The sequence below is a fragment of the Pseudophryne corroboree genome, chromosome 4, assembly GCF_028390025.1.
Source record: "Pseudophryne corroboree isolate aPseCor3 chromosome 4, aPseCor3.hap2, whole genome shotgun sequence".
Lineage (NCBI taxonomy): Eukaryota > Metazoa > Chordata > Amphibia > Anura > Myobatrachidae > Pseudophryne > Pseudophryne corroboree.
The window spans coordinates 623,610,320-623,626,913 of record NC_086447.1 but is presented as its reverse complement, the minus strand read 5'-3'; the positions used below and the strand labels follow the sequence as shown (position 1 = coordinate 623,626,913).

The following is a 16,594-nucleotide window of genomic DNA, read 5'->3' as shown; positions in this document are numbered from 1 at the left end:
GTAGCCAGGACGGCTGGAGTCAGGAAAACTGACTCGCTGTTAATCCTGCATGCACCCAACAAGCTGGGTGCTCCTGCTTCAAAGCAAACTATTGCGCGCTGGACCTGTAACACAATTCAGCAAGCTCATTCTGCGGCAGGATTGCCGCATCCAAAATCAGTAAAAGCCCATTCCACAAGGAAGGTGGGCTCTTCTTGGGCGGTTGCCCGAGGGGTCTCGGCTTCACAGCTTTGCCGAGCTGCTACTTGGTCGGATTCAAACACATTTGCTAAGTTCTACAAGTTTGATACCCTGGCTAAGGAGGACCTTGAGTTTGCTCATTCAGTGCTGCAGAGTCATCCGCACTCTCCCGCCCGTTTGGGAGCTTTGGTATAATCCCCATGGTCCTTACAGAGTTCCCACCATCCACTAGGACGTCAGAGAAAATAAGAATTTACTCACCGGTAATTCTATTTCTCGTAGTCCGTAGTGGATGCTGGGCACCCGTCCCAAGTGCGGACTCTCTGCAATACATGTATATAGTTATTGCTTAACTTAAGTGTTATTGTTATGAGCCATCCATTGAACGAGGCTCACTTTTTGTTCATACTGTTAACTGGGTATAGTTATCACAAGTTATACGGTGTGATTGGTGTGGCTGGTATGAGTCTTACCCTGGATTCCAAATCCTTTCCTTGTAATGTCAGCTCTTCCGGGCACAGTTTCCTTAACTGAGGTCTGGAGGAGGGGCATAGAGGGAGGAGCCAGTGCACACCAGATAGTACCTAAACTTTCTTTTAGAGTGCCCAGTCTCCTGCGGAGCCCGTCTATTCCCCATGGTCCTTACGGAGTTCCAAGCATCCACTACGGACTACGAGAAATAGAATTACCGGTGAGTAAATTCTTATTTTTTGCCCTTCTGAAAACTACCTTTGGTTTATCAGAGGTGATGCCATATGAATACTTTCTTTAATGGTATGTTTCCTGAGACCGTCTTTTTGGTTTTAAGGTGATACATCATCCCAGTAGAAGGTGAAGACTCTACAAAAGCCATATTATATGAGAAGAACAAGCCGTGCATGGTTTTGTTATCGCTATTATATTGGTCACTAATATTGTGATTTTGAGCACAAGCACATTATTTAGTCATATTCAGTTGCGGATCTTGCCACGGGCAAGCAGGACTTTTGCCCGGGGCGCCGCCTTCCGGAGGGCGCTGGCGCCATCTGGAGGGCGCCGCACCCTGGCAAGATCCGCCACTGCTGCCCGCTGTGTCCCCCGTCCGCCTCCGCTGCCCGCTGCCGTCCCCGTCCGCCTTCTGTGAAGGGAACTAGACGCTATGCGTCTAGTATCCCTTCGTGGAGAGTAACTTTGCTGAGCGGTGCGCGATGACGTCATCGTGCACCGCAAAGGTCCTCTCCATGAAGGGAACTAGACGCATAGCGTCTAGTTTCCCTTCGTGGAGAGGACCTTTTGCTGTGCGGTGCGCGATGATGTCATCGCGCACCGCTCAGCATTCAAGCGGCGCTAGCAATGTACAGGGGGCGTAACTGACCACGCCCCCTGTATTAGACCACGCCCCTTTTCCTGCCCGGGGCGCAGAGCTCCCTTGAACCGACCCTGGTCATATTATAGTGTGTTTAAAACACACACTATCATGCTAATACTTTTTTCCAGAGCACTTTTCTAAGCACTTTATACAGCAATATTGCACTATTGTGTGGTGTTTTTTTTTTGTCTACCCTATGGTCCATATATCGAATCCCCTCGTGTAGGAGGAAGGAGGATCAAATGACGACAAATAAAGACACGGCTACACGTTCATTTACATCAACAGTATGGATGGTGTAATGGTTAGCATTACTGCCTCACAGCGCTGAGGTCATGGGATCGATTCCAACCATGGCCCTAACTGTGCGGAGTTTGTATGTTTTCCCCGTACTTGCGTGGGATTCCTCCGAGTACTCCGGTTTACTCCCACAATTCAAAAATATACTGGTAGGTTAATTGGCTTACAATAAAAATGAACCCTAGCGTGAATGTGTATGCATGTACATGTGAAAGGGAATATAGATTGTAAGCTCCACTGGGGCAGTGACTGATGTGAATGAGCAAATATTCTCTGGAAAGTGCTGCGGAATATGTGTGCTCTATATAAATAACTGGTAATAAATAATAAAATAATAATTAACAGTCTGGTACACATTTATTTTTTACCACATTGGATGTAGTCACATTGAATGCACTGGATCCTACTTCTGTTATATATTTTTGTGGACTTTTGGAATATATAGTGCACCTTTGAGGACTTTATTAGCAGCCCACTGTGGGTTGAGATTGTGTTGATACAGATGTTTAAATTTATTATAACCTGTTTGTCTATGGTCTAATCAGTACTAATATATTTAGCTTTACGTATTAGGTAGCCGTGCCGATAACACTATTCCTTTTATATGATGATATATATATATGTGTGTGTGTGTGTGTGTGTGTGTGTATATATGTATATATATATATATATATATATATATATATATATGTATATATCTCTTGCATCCTAGAGGATCCTGGGGTCCACATTAGTACCATGGGGTTATAGACAGGTCCACCAGGAGCCATTGGCACTTTAAGAGTTAGATTGTGGGCTGGCTCCTCCCTCTATGCCCCTCCTACCAGACTTTGTTTAGAAAATGTGCCCAGAGGAGCCGGTGACAGCTAGGGGAGGTCTCCAGAGTTTCCTTAGTAAAAGTTATTTTTTTAGAGTTTGTTTTACAGGGAGGCTGCTGGCAACAGCCTCCCTGCAGCGAGGGACTTAGGGGGGAGGAGCAGTGTCCGCCCTGCAGGGTCTGAGCCACTGTCTCCGCTGACTGGACACTGAGCTCCAGAGGGTATAGATCATTCCCCGCCACAGGGGATCGCTCACCCCAGCAGCATACCGCCACCCCCTTGCAGAGCTGAAGATTGTGGCAAGTGAGACACCGACCCCCCTAGCAAGCGGGGGGCCGGTGTGATGATGGTGGCATCACGGTAAGAGCGCAGTATTAATTGCGCTCCAGGAGGCTCAGCGGTACACTGTGCGGCACTGTGAGGGGTGCCCTGAGCCAGCTACTGCACCCTACACTGGTCACACAGCCTGTCGGGGTCCCAGGATCTCAGCCAGCATCAAACCTCAGGCCAGTATAATCTTATTAAGAGCGGGAAGACAGCGCCATTATGGGGCGGAGCTTCTCAGAGCGGATCCAGCAGCGTTCAGCGCCATCTTCCTACCTGCACAGCGCTGTCCAGGAACAAGCAAGTCCCTCAACAACTCCAGCTATCTCTCACGGTACCAGGGGGTTGTAGAAGGGGCGGGGGAGGCTGCAAAAGGACTGTGCAACCTATTAAGGTGCACAGTCAGCGCTGATAAGGGGTCTCCCTTTGTGTTAAAAAGGCTGTGTGTGGGTTGGCTCCAATCTGTCTCTCTCTTGCCATTCTTGGGGTGGAAACTCTGTCTGCCCTCCCCTGTGTGTGTGTGTGTGTGTGTGGAGTGTCTGTGGTCTCCATTAAGCAATGTCCAGGGTCTCTGTCATATGCTGCAGAGGATATCTTCTCTCAGGATTATCCCATTCCATGTAATCAGGATTGCACTGGTTTAGCACAGATACCAGCAAAGGAACCTGAGTGTTTTTCCTCTATCGAATCTGTGATTTCCCAAACTTCTAATAGAGCTGCACAATCTGAATTTGCACCTCAGGCTTTACAGGACTCTCTGGCAGTTTGGCCCAATTCTGTCGCCTCAGGGCCCTCCTCTGTATGTTCCCAAACACGTGTTCTTGCACAGATTAGGCAGGTTGACATGGGTATCGTTTCTGACACTGCGAACGGTGATGGGGATATGTATGTGGGGACTGCATATCTTACACAAGTGCAGTTAATGATAGAGACCATTACAGTTACGTTGAGTATTTCTGATACAACGCCTGAGCAGGTTGAGGAGGCTTTCTTCACTGATAAGGGAACCTCGCTAATCTTCCCTGCGTCAAAGGCTTTATATGCTATGTTTGAAACAGAATGGGTTAATCCTGCGAAAAATTCCCGATCCCTAAGAGGGTCCAGGTGGTTTTTCCTTTCCCTGTGGAGGATAGGACTGAGTGGGAAACTCGACCGTTATTGCAGCCGGCTGACCGTAAGATTGATAATACGCTCAGATCAGTGTGCACTGCTTCATGGGCGATGTTAAGTCCCACTATTGCCAGTACATGCATTGACAAGTCCTTAGTAAAGTGGTCAGGCACGTTACTTGAGGATTTTGATAAAATGGACAAAAATTATGTTAAATTGTTTTTGCGTAACATTCAGGGTTCGGCAGGTTTTCTGGCTGAATCCATGAAGGACCTGGGTTCCATGTCTGCAGGAATTTCTTCCATGTCTGTCTCGGCTCGTCGTGGACTGTGGCTATGTCAGTGGTCTGCCGACACAGTATCCAGGAGAAGTGTGGCGACCCTACCCTACACAGGTCAGGCTCTCTTTGGGGAAACGCTATATGCGTGGATCTCTATGGCTACAGCGGATAAGTCACCTCTTCTTCCCTCAGCTATGCCTGCCCTGAACAAACCCTTTTCTTCAACTGCATCACAGCCCTGTGGGGCTGCCAAACCAGAGAAGCCAGGCCATCCAACGCCTCCTTTCAGGGAGGTAGGCCCAAGAAAACCTACTGCTGCAGGTTCCCGGGAACAGAAGCCTGCTTCAGGTGCACTTAAGTCCTCCGCATGACGGTGGACTGCACGCCCCGGTGGTGGGGCTAGTGGGAGCGCAGCTCAGTCGTTTCAGTCATGTCTGGGTGTCGTCTGGCCTGGATCCCTGGGTGCAATATATTGTGTCCCAGGGATACAGGCTGGTATTTCATTTCTCTACTCACCGATTTGCAATTCAGGCCTGCCAGCTCTGCTGGCAGACAGGCCTGTCCGGCAAGTAGCCGTCCAGACGTTGGTGGAGGCACAGGTTCTTGTGCCAGTACCACCTCATATGCAAAACAAAGGTTTCTGTTCGATCCTTTTCATATACTGTTACCGGATGGTTCGGTCAGACCCATTCTAAACCTAAAAAAACCTTTTCTGAGGGAGTGCAAGTTCTAAATGGAGTCTATAAGGGCAGTAATATTAGGAGAAGGGGGTTTTCCTGGTATCCCTGGATATCGAGGATGCATAACCCCACATTCCGTTTTGTCCGCCGCGTCAAGCAATTCTCCGATTTGCTCTGTTGAAAGGTCATTTCCAGTTCCAGGACCTGTCATTCGGCCTCTCCATGGCACTGAGCGTATTCACCAAGGTGATGGAAAGGATGATGGTTCTCCTCCGCACACAAGAGTTGAACATGATTCCATATCTGGACGTTCTGCTGATAAAGGCATCGTCCAAGGAGAAGCTATTGCAGTCCATTGCTCTCACGACACATATACTGAGAGTCCACGTTTTGGATTCTGAACATTCCAAAATCACTTTGGAACCATCCAGGAGGTTGTCCTTTCTGGTATTGATCCTCAACATCTTCCATGAGAAACAGCGTTGGTGATTCAAACATCGGCCCGGGATGTCCTGAAGACTACTCGGGTGTCAGTTAGTCACTGCAATTGCCTTCTGGGGAAGAGGGTGGCCACTTACGAGGCCCTCCAGTACGGGAGGTTTCATGCTAGGTTTTTCCTGCTGGATCTCCTGGATAAGTGGTCAGATCTCATCTGCATGCACCTGAGAATTCGTCTGTCGCCAAAAGCCAGGATTTCACTCCTCTGGTGGCTCCGAATAAACTCACCTTCTGGAGGGCCGCAGGTTCGGGATACAGAACTGTATCCTGCTAACCACGGATGCAAGCCTCCTGGGCTGGGGCGCAGTCACTCAAGGGGAGACCTTCGAAGGAAGGTGGTCAATTCTGGAGGTCGGCCTACCGATCAACATTCTGGAATTAAGAGCCGTATACAACGGTCTTCTTCAGGCGACCCATCTTCTAAAAAATCGTGAAATTCAAGTGCAGTCGGACAATGTAACAACAGTGGCTTACATAAACCGGCAGGGCGAAACGAAGAGCAGAGCTGCAATGTTAGAGGTGGCAAGAATACTCCTCTGGGCAGAAAATCACGCGTTGGCGCTGTCAGCAATCTTCATTCCGGTAATATACAACTGGGAAGCAGACTTCCTCAGCAGACACTATCTCCAACCGGGGGAGTGGGGTCTCCATCTGGAGGTGTTCAAGGAACTAACAGACTTTTGGGGATTACCCAAATAGACATGATGGCCTCTCGTCTCAACAAGAAGCTTTGGCGTTATTGTTCCAGGTCGAGGGACTCACAGACAGTGGTTGTGGACGCCCTGGTGTCTCCGTGGGTATTCCAGTCAGTGTACGTGTTTCCACTGCTCCCACTTATCTTAAGAATCCTAAAGCTCATAAGGAGATCAAGGGTTTAAGCGATCCTCATTACTCCAGACTGGCCGAGAAGGGCTTGGTACGCGGACCTTCTGGATCTATTACGAGAAGAGCCGAGGCCTCTTCCTCTATGAGAGGACCTGCTACAGCAGGGGCCGTTCGCCTATCAAGACTTACCATGGCTACGTTTGACGGCATGGAAGTTGAACGCCTGATACTAGCTCGGAAGGGCATTCCGAACAAGGTTGTTCCTACCCTTATTCAGGCTAGGAAAGGAGTAACGTCAAAACATTACCATCGTATTTGGAAAAAATGTATCTTGGTGTGAGTCCAAGAAGCTTCCTATAGTGCAGTTTCAACTGGGATGATTTCTCCTCTTCCTGCAAGCAGGTGTGGATATGGGCCTGAGGTTGGGATCCGTAAAGGTCCAGATTTCGGCCCTATCCATTTTCTTCCAGAAACAATTGGCTGCCCTCCCTGAGGTTCAGACCTTTTTGAGAGGAGTCCTGCACATCCAACCTCCCTTTGTACCGCCTACTGCGCCATGGGATCTTAACTTGGTGTTGCAGTTTCTCCAATCTGACTGGTTTGAGCCACTACAAGAGGTAGAGGTCAGGTTTCATACATGGAAGGTTGTCACTTTGTTGGCCTTAGCTTCTGATAGACGTGTGTCGGAGTTGGGGGCTTTGTCTTGTAAAAGCCCATACTTGATCTTCCATGAAGATAGAGCTGAGCTTCGGACACGTCAGCAGTTTCTTCCAAAGGTTGTGTCGGTATTTCACATCAACAAACTTATTGTGGTGCCAGTGGCTACTGACTCCTCAATTTCTTCAAAGTCCTTGGATGTTGTAAGGGCTCTCTGTCCTTTATGATCCCAAGAAAATTGGGTGTCCTGCTTCTAAGCAGACGATCTCTCGCTGGATCAGGTTCACTATCCAGCATGCTTATTCTATGGCTGGATTGCTGTGTCCAAAATCTGTTAAGGCCCACTCTACTCGTAAGGTGGGTTCTTCCTGGGCGGCTGCCCGGGGTGTCTCAGCCTTACAAGCTTTGCCGAGCAGCTACTTGGTCAGGGTCGAACATGTTTGCTAAGTTCTACAAGTTCGATACTTTGGCCTCTGATGACCTCAAGTTTGGTCAAGCAGTTCTGCAGGAGCCTGCGCGCTCTCTCTCCCGTTCTGGGAGCTTTGGTACATCCCCATGGTACTAATGTGGACCCCAGCATCCTCTAGGACAGTTATTTTCAAATCTTTTTTTTACTCACGGCACATCGAACAATATTTTAAAATTGCCAAGGCACACCATCAGTTCCCCACAGAAAAAAACAAAACACACACATTGGCCCTCACAGTAAAATAAAAATCCACACACATTGGCCTACACAGAAAAAACAATCACATTGCTCCCCACATAAATCATGTTGCTCCCTACATAAATCCTATTGCTCCCCACATGAATTATTCACATTGTTCCCCCAATACATCCATAAATTCTTATTCTCCCCACATAAATCCTATTGAAATACTATTGTTCCCCACAATAGAAATAAAATAACAAATATTATCAGCTGTCCTTCTCCCTATCCCTCAGTTGCGGGGGTTGTTCATAGAGTAGTTCTGCGAATACTGAGCAGCGGGAGGTCGTGCAGGTGTGGATGTGGGTTGGCAAGGAAAGCTGTGTATGCAGGCGGGAACTGGAAGATGTGTATGTAGGCAAGTGGGCTGGCTGGGTGGTGAGACGCGGTGGCCGTGACCTATGATATCACACCGTTTTCCAGGCATAGGTCACAGCCGGAGCACGACTGATCCTCCAATAAGAACCTGGGCCAATAGTTCACTCTGAAGGTGCAGGAAGCTGCTCTGGCTCCGCAACTCACCTTGCAACTGGTCGCGGCACAATGGTATGCCATGGCACACTGGTTGAAAAAGCTTGCTCTAGGACGTAAGAGAAAATAGGATTTTAATTACCTACCGGTAGATCTTTTTCTCGTAGTCCGTAGAGGATGCTGGGCGCCCGCCCAGAGCTTCGTTTTCCTGCAGTTGTTATTTAGTTCAGTACACCTTTGTTTTTAGTTACGTACTGCGTTATTACTGGGTAAGTAATGTTTCAGCGGTTGCTCAGTTTTTCAAGCTGGTTAGCTTGATGTGCCTTGTATGTGTGAGCTGGTATGAATCTCGCCACTATCTGTATTAAATCCTTCTCTCGAAGATGTCCGTCTCCTCAGGCACAGTTTCTAGACTGAGTCTGGTAGGAAGGGCATAAAGGGAGGAGCCAGCCCACACTCTCAAACTCTTAAAGTGCCAATGGCTCCTGGTGGACATGTCTATAACCCCATGGTACTAATGTGGACCCCAGCATCCTCTACGAAATTCGAGAAAAGGATTTACCGGCAGGTAATTAAAATCCTATTTCTGCTGCGGGGTACACTGGGCTCCAGAAGGATTCACATCGGGGTGTAGAGTAGGATCTTGATCCGAGGCACCAACAGGCTCAAAGCTTTTGACTGTTCCCAAGATGCTCAGCGCCGCCTCCTCTATAACCCCGCCTCCATACACAGGGAGCTCAGTTTGTAAGTTGCTGCCATGCAGTATGCAGGCACTTTACAGGGGGCTTCCTTAGGCAGCATATTCAGAGCTTAATTTTGAAGAGAAAAAAAGAATAGAAGATTCTTGTCAACTACAGGGCTGCAACACACAGTGGCGCTTTATACTCCCGCGCCCTGGTTGCTGGGTCACTTCAGCGGAGGCTCCGTTTTTTCTTCTCAAGGTCCGTCACACACACACCGACCTCCCGGATCGCGGGGCTACTGACAAAAGGGAGGTAAGGGGCTCCTGTTCCCGCACTTTACCGCGATCCAGCGCGGCCGTGGACACTGATTACCGGGCAGCCGCTCCACTAGCCACCAGGGACGTTCATGGGCACAGGTCAGGTTTTTTTTTCTCTTTATTAACCCTGTTTTTAGCCCGCTGTACCCGGTGGGGATGCCCGCAGGGGGAGCATGTCGGACCTGAGGCCCCTCCCCCCCAGCCCCAGTGCGCCATTTAAGCAATGTTCCCGCCCTGGAGCTGCATATCTCTTCCTCAATCCTGACCAGCGGCCATCATATAGCTGAGCTGTGCTGTTTCTAGGACTGCTGGGGCAAATCCTACTTTGTAGAACTGCCTGATTGCTAGTGCTGTGCTTCTTACAGGACACTTAAGTATTCTACCTGTCACTGGGACAGTGTTAGTTAGAAAGAGTGCATACATTCAGGGTTGTGTGGTACAAACACCCTGTGATATATATCCAGTGTTTACTGTGCATTGTTATATCTATTGTTATCACATGTAGCCATACTGAGTATTACTTTGTATTGCTAGTCCAGTGCAGTTTTATGGTACATCATTTCTGCATGGTACGCTTGTGACTATATATGTGTGTGTGCATGTAGCTGCTGCGTGGTTGCCTTATTACAGGGTATTTCACTCAGTGGGCTATTCCTATATTGCTATACCTGAGGGGGCCAAGTGTTTAAGGTTTTTCTTTCTGTTTAATATAGGATTGTATCACAAGATATACTGACGGTGTATTTTTACTTGTGATTTATAGTCACAATATCGTCTATATCTCTTGAACTCCCAGTTTGTGCTCTTATAGGCACACTTCACTGAGAGTTCTTGATAGGTATAGTGCTGCTACACTTTGTACCTGGTTGCCCAATATTGTGCACATAGTTATGTCTGCTACACGTGGCAACGACGCTGGGGCTTCTCCCACACTGCGTGGTAGTGAGCCGCGGACATAACGGAGGATAATATGGCAGCTGAGAGTTCAGGTTCCGGGGGTTCCTTACCCCCCAGTGGGTCGGTAGCACCTGGAGCATCACAAGACCCACCTTGGGCTACATTTTCCACATTGTTAAACATGCTTGTGAGTAAATTGACGCCCCCTGTGGGACCACCTGTGTCACAGCAACAGTTTATGGTCCCTGTGTAAACCCGCCTTGGGCGGATCAGCTTTCCTCTCAGTTACAGCATTTGAACCGATTTATGACTAAATCTAAGTGTCACTCTCGCCCGCCTAAGACTAAGTTGTCTTCTAAACGGGCCATTACCTCCTCCCAATCCACTGCTATTCCAGACACGTCCTCTGACGAGGACGGTGCATATACTGATCCCACAGACACTGGCACTGATGTTTCTGATGGGGAAGGGAAGTCACTGGTGGATGTCCCTGATTTGATTAAAGCTATCAGACTCGTTCTTCAGGTGGCTGATGATCCTGAGCCTGAGACTGTCTCCAAGAAACCAGATAGGTTTAAATGTAAGAAGGTGGTTAAACAAGTTTTACTTCATTCTGAACACCTGGTTGACATGCGTCAGGAATCCTGGGAAAATCCGGGGACAAAATTTACACCGATTAAGAGACTGTTGGCTCGCAATTCTCTCTCTGCGGAGGAATGTAAAAATTGGGAAACCCCTCCGCCTGTAGATTCTCATGTGGCGCATATGGTTGTTTCCTCTGCTCTGCCAGTAACTACCGTCACCTCTGAAGGAACCGACGGATCGACATGTGGAGGGCTGTTTAAAAGCGATTTATACTGTAACGGGGGCTTTGCATAGGCCAACAATTGCAGTGACTTTGTTTGCTGAAGCTGTTGAGGCGTGGGCTCTGGAACTTGAGGTGGAACTGCCTTCCAATGCATCTGAGCATGCTCGACAATGTCTCTCATATATTGCCACGGCTTCTCTGTACCTTAAGGAGATGGACTCCGATGCCGGGGTGCTCGCGGCCAAGGCTGCTACTACGTCCGTCTTGGCCAGATATGACCTATAATTGAGATCCTGGACGGTGGATATGGATTCCCAGAAAACACTGGAGGTGCTTCCTTTCAAGGGAGACATTCTCTTTGGAGAAGACCTCAATAAAATTGTGGCTGATCTGGCTACTGCTAAAACAGCTTGCCTACCTAGTATGGCTCCTTCAATGCAGAAGGCTAAAAGTACTTTCCCTTGGCCCTTTCGTCCTCCAGGAAAAGCAAAAGGTCAGGCGTACCCAAAGCAAGCCCGTTCTTCAAGACCAGTCAAACCCAGACCGAAGCGTGCCTGGGCCATCAGCCAGCTTCCAAAACGGACAAGCTTGCCGCATGACGGGACGGGCCTCCCTCTGGGGTATACCAAGGTGGGGGGCTGACTTCTAGGTTTTGCCCAGGAATGGTTGAAGACCACTTCAGATACCTGGGCGAGGGAAGTCGTTACTCAAGGTTACGCCATACCCTTCAAGAATCAGCCCCCGCAGCGGTTTTGCCTGACAGATGTGCCTCTGGATCCGGCAAAAGCAAGCACGTTGCACTCGGTATTACATTCCCTCCTGACCACAGGAGTGGTAGTACAGGTGCCTCTGGCTCAGAGAGGCAAGGGGGTACTATTGACCGCTTTTCTAGTCCCGATACCGAACGGGTCCTCGCGGCCCTTTCTTAATCTGAAGTCTTTGAACAAGCATGTGCGGGTCTCCAAGTTTCGTATGGAAACTGCGCTCTATTGTTCTGGCCATGGAGTCTGGGGACTATGTGGTCTCCCTGGACATACAGGATGCCTACCTGCATATTCCTATTGCGGTATCTCATCAACAGTACCTGCGGTTTGCAGTGGGCAACCTTCATTACCAATTTCGGGCGTTACCCTTTAGTTTTACAACTGCTCCCCGAGTTTTCACCAACGTTATGGCGGTCATGACGGCTATACCCCGCCGTCAAGGGGTCAGGATCCTACCATACTTGGACGATTTGTTGATCCTGGCAAATTCCCCAGAACTTCTCCTGTGTCATCTCGATCTGACGGTCCAGTGTATGAAAGCCCACGGGTGGCTGATCAACTGGAAGAAATCCTCCCTGGTTCCTGCTCGGAGCATGTTACACCTGGGAGCGTTATTGGACACTCACAACCAAAGGTTGTCCCTGTCTCAGGAGAAAGTCCTGAAGCTTCAGGACAAGATTCAATGCTTCCTCTCTCGTCCACAAGTGTCGATACATTCGGCAATGCAAGTGCTGGGTCTCATGGTGTCGGCTTTCGACATGGTGGAGTATGCTCAGTTCCTCTCTCGCCCTCTGCAGAAGTTAATTCTGACCAAGTGGGACGGCCTGCCTCACCGGATAAGATCTCACATAATCTCATTGTCTCCGGAGGTCCGCCTGTCACTGAGCTGGTGGCTGCATGACCAACAATTGAGCAGGGGCCGTCCATTCTGGATATCCGACTGGGTCTTTCTAACAACGGATGCCAGCCTGCGAGGGTGGGGCACATTGTTTTAACAACGCTCTTTTCAGGGTCGGTGGACCAAGGAGGAGTCTCTACTCCGGTAAATATTCTGGAACTGCGGGCGGTTTTCAATGCGTTGACAATGGCCCAGCATTTGATGCAGAACAGACCTGTTCAAGTACAATCGGACAACGCCACCACGGTGGCGTACATCAATCATCAAGGCGGTACTCGAAGCTGCATGGCAATGAGGAAAGTCTCACGGATTCTTCAGTGGGCAGAACGCCATCTGCCGGCCATATTCGCAGTGTTCATTCCGGGCATCCTCAACTGGGAAGCGGACTATCTGTCGTCAGGACGTACACACCGGAGAGTGGAGCCTCTATCCGAAGGTGTTTCAACTTCTCGTGAACACTTGGGGCCTTCCAGATGTGGATCTGATGGCATCTCGACACAATCACAAGGTTCCGGTCTTCGGAGCAAGGACAAGGGATCCTCAAGCTGCATTTGTGGACGCTCTGGCAATTCCATGGAACTTTCAGCTACCGTACGTGTTCCATCCAGTGTCACTCCTGCCTAGAGCAATACAGAAGTTCAAGTAAGAAGGTGGAAACCTGCTTCTGGTCGCTCCAGCGTGGCCCAGACGGCACTTGTTCTCCGATCTACTGAGTCTCTCGTGGGATCGTCCCCTTCTACTTCCACAACGACCAGACCTCCTCGTTCAGGGCCCTTGTGTTAACCAGGATTTACCCCGTCTGGCTTTGACGGTATGGCCCTTGAGGCTTCCGTTCTGAGGGCCATGGATTTTTCTGAGGCGGCCGTTCAAACTATGTTGAAGGCCCGTAAGCCGGCTTCTGTTCGGATCTACCATATGGTCTGGAATGCTTACTTTACTTGGTGTGGGTCTCACAGTCGTGACGTTTTCAAGTTTAGTACGGCCAAACTGTTGGGCTTTCTACAACAGGGCCTAGACTTAGGCTTGCATCTGGCCTCCCTCAAGGTTCACATCTCTGCCTTGTCGGTTTGGTTTCAGAGAAAGATTGCCACCCTACCTGATATCCATACATTCACTCAGGGTGTGTTGAGGATTCAGCCTCCTTATGTGCCGCCTGTGGCCCCTTGGGACTTGTTGGTGGTTTTGGAGGCCTTGCAAGTGTCTCCTTTTGAGCCTCTTGCCTCTGCTGACCTTAAATGGATTTCCCTTAAGGTTCTATTCTTGCTGGCTATTGCTTCAGCTAGAGCGGTCTCGGACTTGGGTGCATTATCCTGCAAGTCTCCCTATTTGATTTTTCACCGTGACCGGGCGGTTCTTAGAACGCGGCCAGGTTATTTACCTAAGGTGGTGTCTTCTTTCCACCTTAACCAGGAGATTGTGGTTCCGGCCTTTAATTCTCCTGAGTTGTCTCCCAAGGAACGATCTTTGGATGTGGTACGGGCTCTCCGTATCTATGTGAAGAGAACTTCCTTCGTTAGGAAATCTGATTCTCTCTTTGTACTGTTTGGTTTTCACAAAGGTTGCTGGCCTGCTTCCAAGCAGACTCTGGCCAGATGGATTAGAATGGTGATTGCACATGCTTATGTACAGGCTGGTCGTCCAGCTCCTGCTACCATTAAGGCCCATTCTACTTGGTAGGTTGGACCTTTTTGGGCGGCCCACCGTGGTGCGACCCTTGAACAAATGTGCAAGGCGGCTACGTGGTCCTCCGGGAACAAGTTTATTAGGTTCTATGCCTTTGATACCGCCGCTTCCCAGGATGCTTCCTTTGGACGCCGGGTTCTTGTGCCCGTTACAGTGCGTCCCCTCCCGTAAGGATCTGCTTTTGGACATCCCCGATGTGAATCCTTGTGGATTCCAGTGTACCCTGCAGCAGAAAACAAGATTTATGGTAAGATCTTACTGTTGTTAAATCCTTTTGCGAGGTACACTGGGCTCCACAAGGCGCCCACCCTGACACACTTAGCTTCTTTGGGTTGGTATTGGCATAGCCACTGAACCCTCTCCTGTGGTGAGTGTGTGATGTACTTGGCTACGAGCGGTTGTCGTCTCTGTTACCTGCTACTGCATTGGGCTGGTTAACGAAACTGAGCTCCCTGTGCATGGAGGCGGGGTTATAGAGTAGGCGGCGCTGAGCATCTTGGGAACAGTCCAAAGCTTTGAGCCTGTTGGTGCCTCGAATCAAGATCCTACTCTACACCCCGGTGTGAATCCTTGTGGAGCCCAGTGTACCTCGCAGAAAGATTGAACAACGGTAAGTTCTTACCCTAAATCTCGTTTTATATATATATATATATATATATATATATATATATATATATATATATTTATTTTAAACACCTGTATTCTGCTCTCAGTTTGATAAAAGAAGCTATAAACCTTTCTTTCTTGTTTTTCAAAATACAGAAGATGATTCTACCCACAGCCAGGATGTTGCAACCCTACTCTATCCTCTGTTTGTCTACCTCCACCTGGATATGGTTCAGAGTAGTCTGAAAAGTATGGTGGATAGCTTCTATAGCCGCTTTCATGCGATGTTCCTTCAGCACCCAGCGCAGAGAGACATAATTGATCAGCTTCAGACAACTATGACCATGCAGGATATTCACTCTAACTTTAAACTTAGAGCATTCCTGGAAAACAAGTATGTAGTTATCCTTCAAGAGGACAGCTACAACTACCTTCTACGCTACCTTCAAAGTGATAACAACAGTGCTCTGCTAAAGGCCCTCAGTTTGCATATCCAGTTGGATGTTCAGCCTGTCAAGCAAACAGAGTACCAGTTGTATGCAAGTGATGGGCATTCCACAAGGATGGAGAGTAGCAACCTTGATCCTCAGGAAGTAACAGCTCCTATTCTCCTCCAAAATGAAACCGCTCTTCAACAGTTGCAGGATTGTATAAAGAGGGTGAAAGATGGATCTCCGTCACTCACAACTGTTTGTTTTTATGCCTTTTTTAATGATGAAAACCTGTTAAATACGGCTGAGATTTCCCCTAATAGAAAACTGCTTGCTTCTGGTTTTGACAACTCTTCTGTGAAATTGTGGAGTTTAAGTTCAAAAAAACTGAAAACTGAAGCACAGAGAGTGAATGTTTCTCGTATACGACTAGCTTGTGATGTCTTACAGCAAGAGGTATGATTTGCTGCTTGTATGTTTAATGCTGAAACTGCACCTAGCCTTTTTATTCACATTGAGCCCATTATAATTCAAGCAGTGTTGTTAGTATGTGTTAGCTACAAGTGTCCCAGTGTCTTCTCTAGAGAAACAAAATTTTATTTATGTCATTTTATAAAGCACTAAGGGCACAGTTTTGGTCAAAAAGGGTTTTATGCCTACCACAGATCTCATTTGCTTACAACCTATTTGTGGTCTTCTATGCAGTCTTATTATAGGACTAGTTATTTTTATGTTAGGACTAGTTAAATTAACTATAATGCGTGCCTACGCCCATAACCCTGAATATCTTTATCCAATAGGAATTTATCTAACCCATTCTTAAAGGTGGTGACCGAGTACGCAGTTACTACTCTCTCAAGCAGGGAATTCCAAACACCTATTGTCCTTACTGTCCTGGGCAGCTTGTAAACATCCTCATTAAGCAACTGGCAAGAGGGGACATTAGTGCCGCGGCACTGTCCCGACCCCCGCCAGTATAAATATTGGAAAAAAGCGGGACAGAAGCGATCCATTACGGGGACGGAGCTTCTTCCTCACAGCTCACGGCACCATTTCCTCTCCTCAAGCTGCAGAGACGCTGGTCCTCCTCACACTGACAAGTACCAGGGGGGCAAAACGCAGGGGGGAGGAATAAAATCATAAAATTGGTGCAATATATATATGATAAAAGCGCTATAGGTCTGACATTGTCTTGGCTATTTCAGACCCGTTTTTCAGCGCAGGGTTGTGAGCTTGCAAATCCTCTCTGTGTCTCTCTAACAGACTTTACTGTGGGTCTGTCCCCTATATACCCGCTGTGTATGTGG

At 48.4% G+C, this 16,594-nt stretch overlaps 1 protein-coding gene across 1 annotated transcript in view; it reads left to right on the top strand.

Annotated features, from left to right (window-relative positions):
- The window catches only part of TAF5L (TATA-box binding protein associated factor 5 like), a 347,478-nt gene that overhangs the window by 183,268 nt on the left and 147,616 nt on the right, over positions 1-16,594 (top strand). Inside the window, exon 4 of the mRNA XM_063919749.1 lies at positions 15,013-15,743. Coding sequence (XP_063775819.1) covers positions 15,013-15,743 — 731 coding nt within the window. The remainder of the gene's footprint in view (positions 1-15,012; positions 15,744-16,594) is intronic.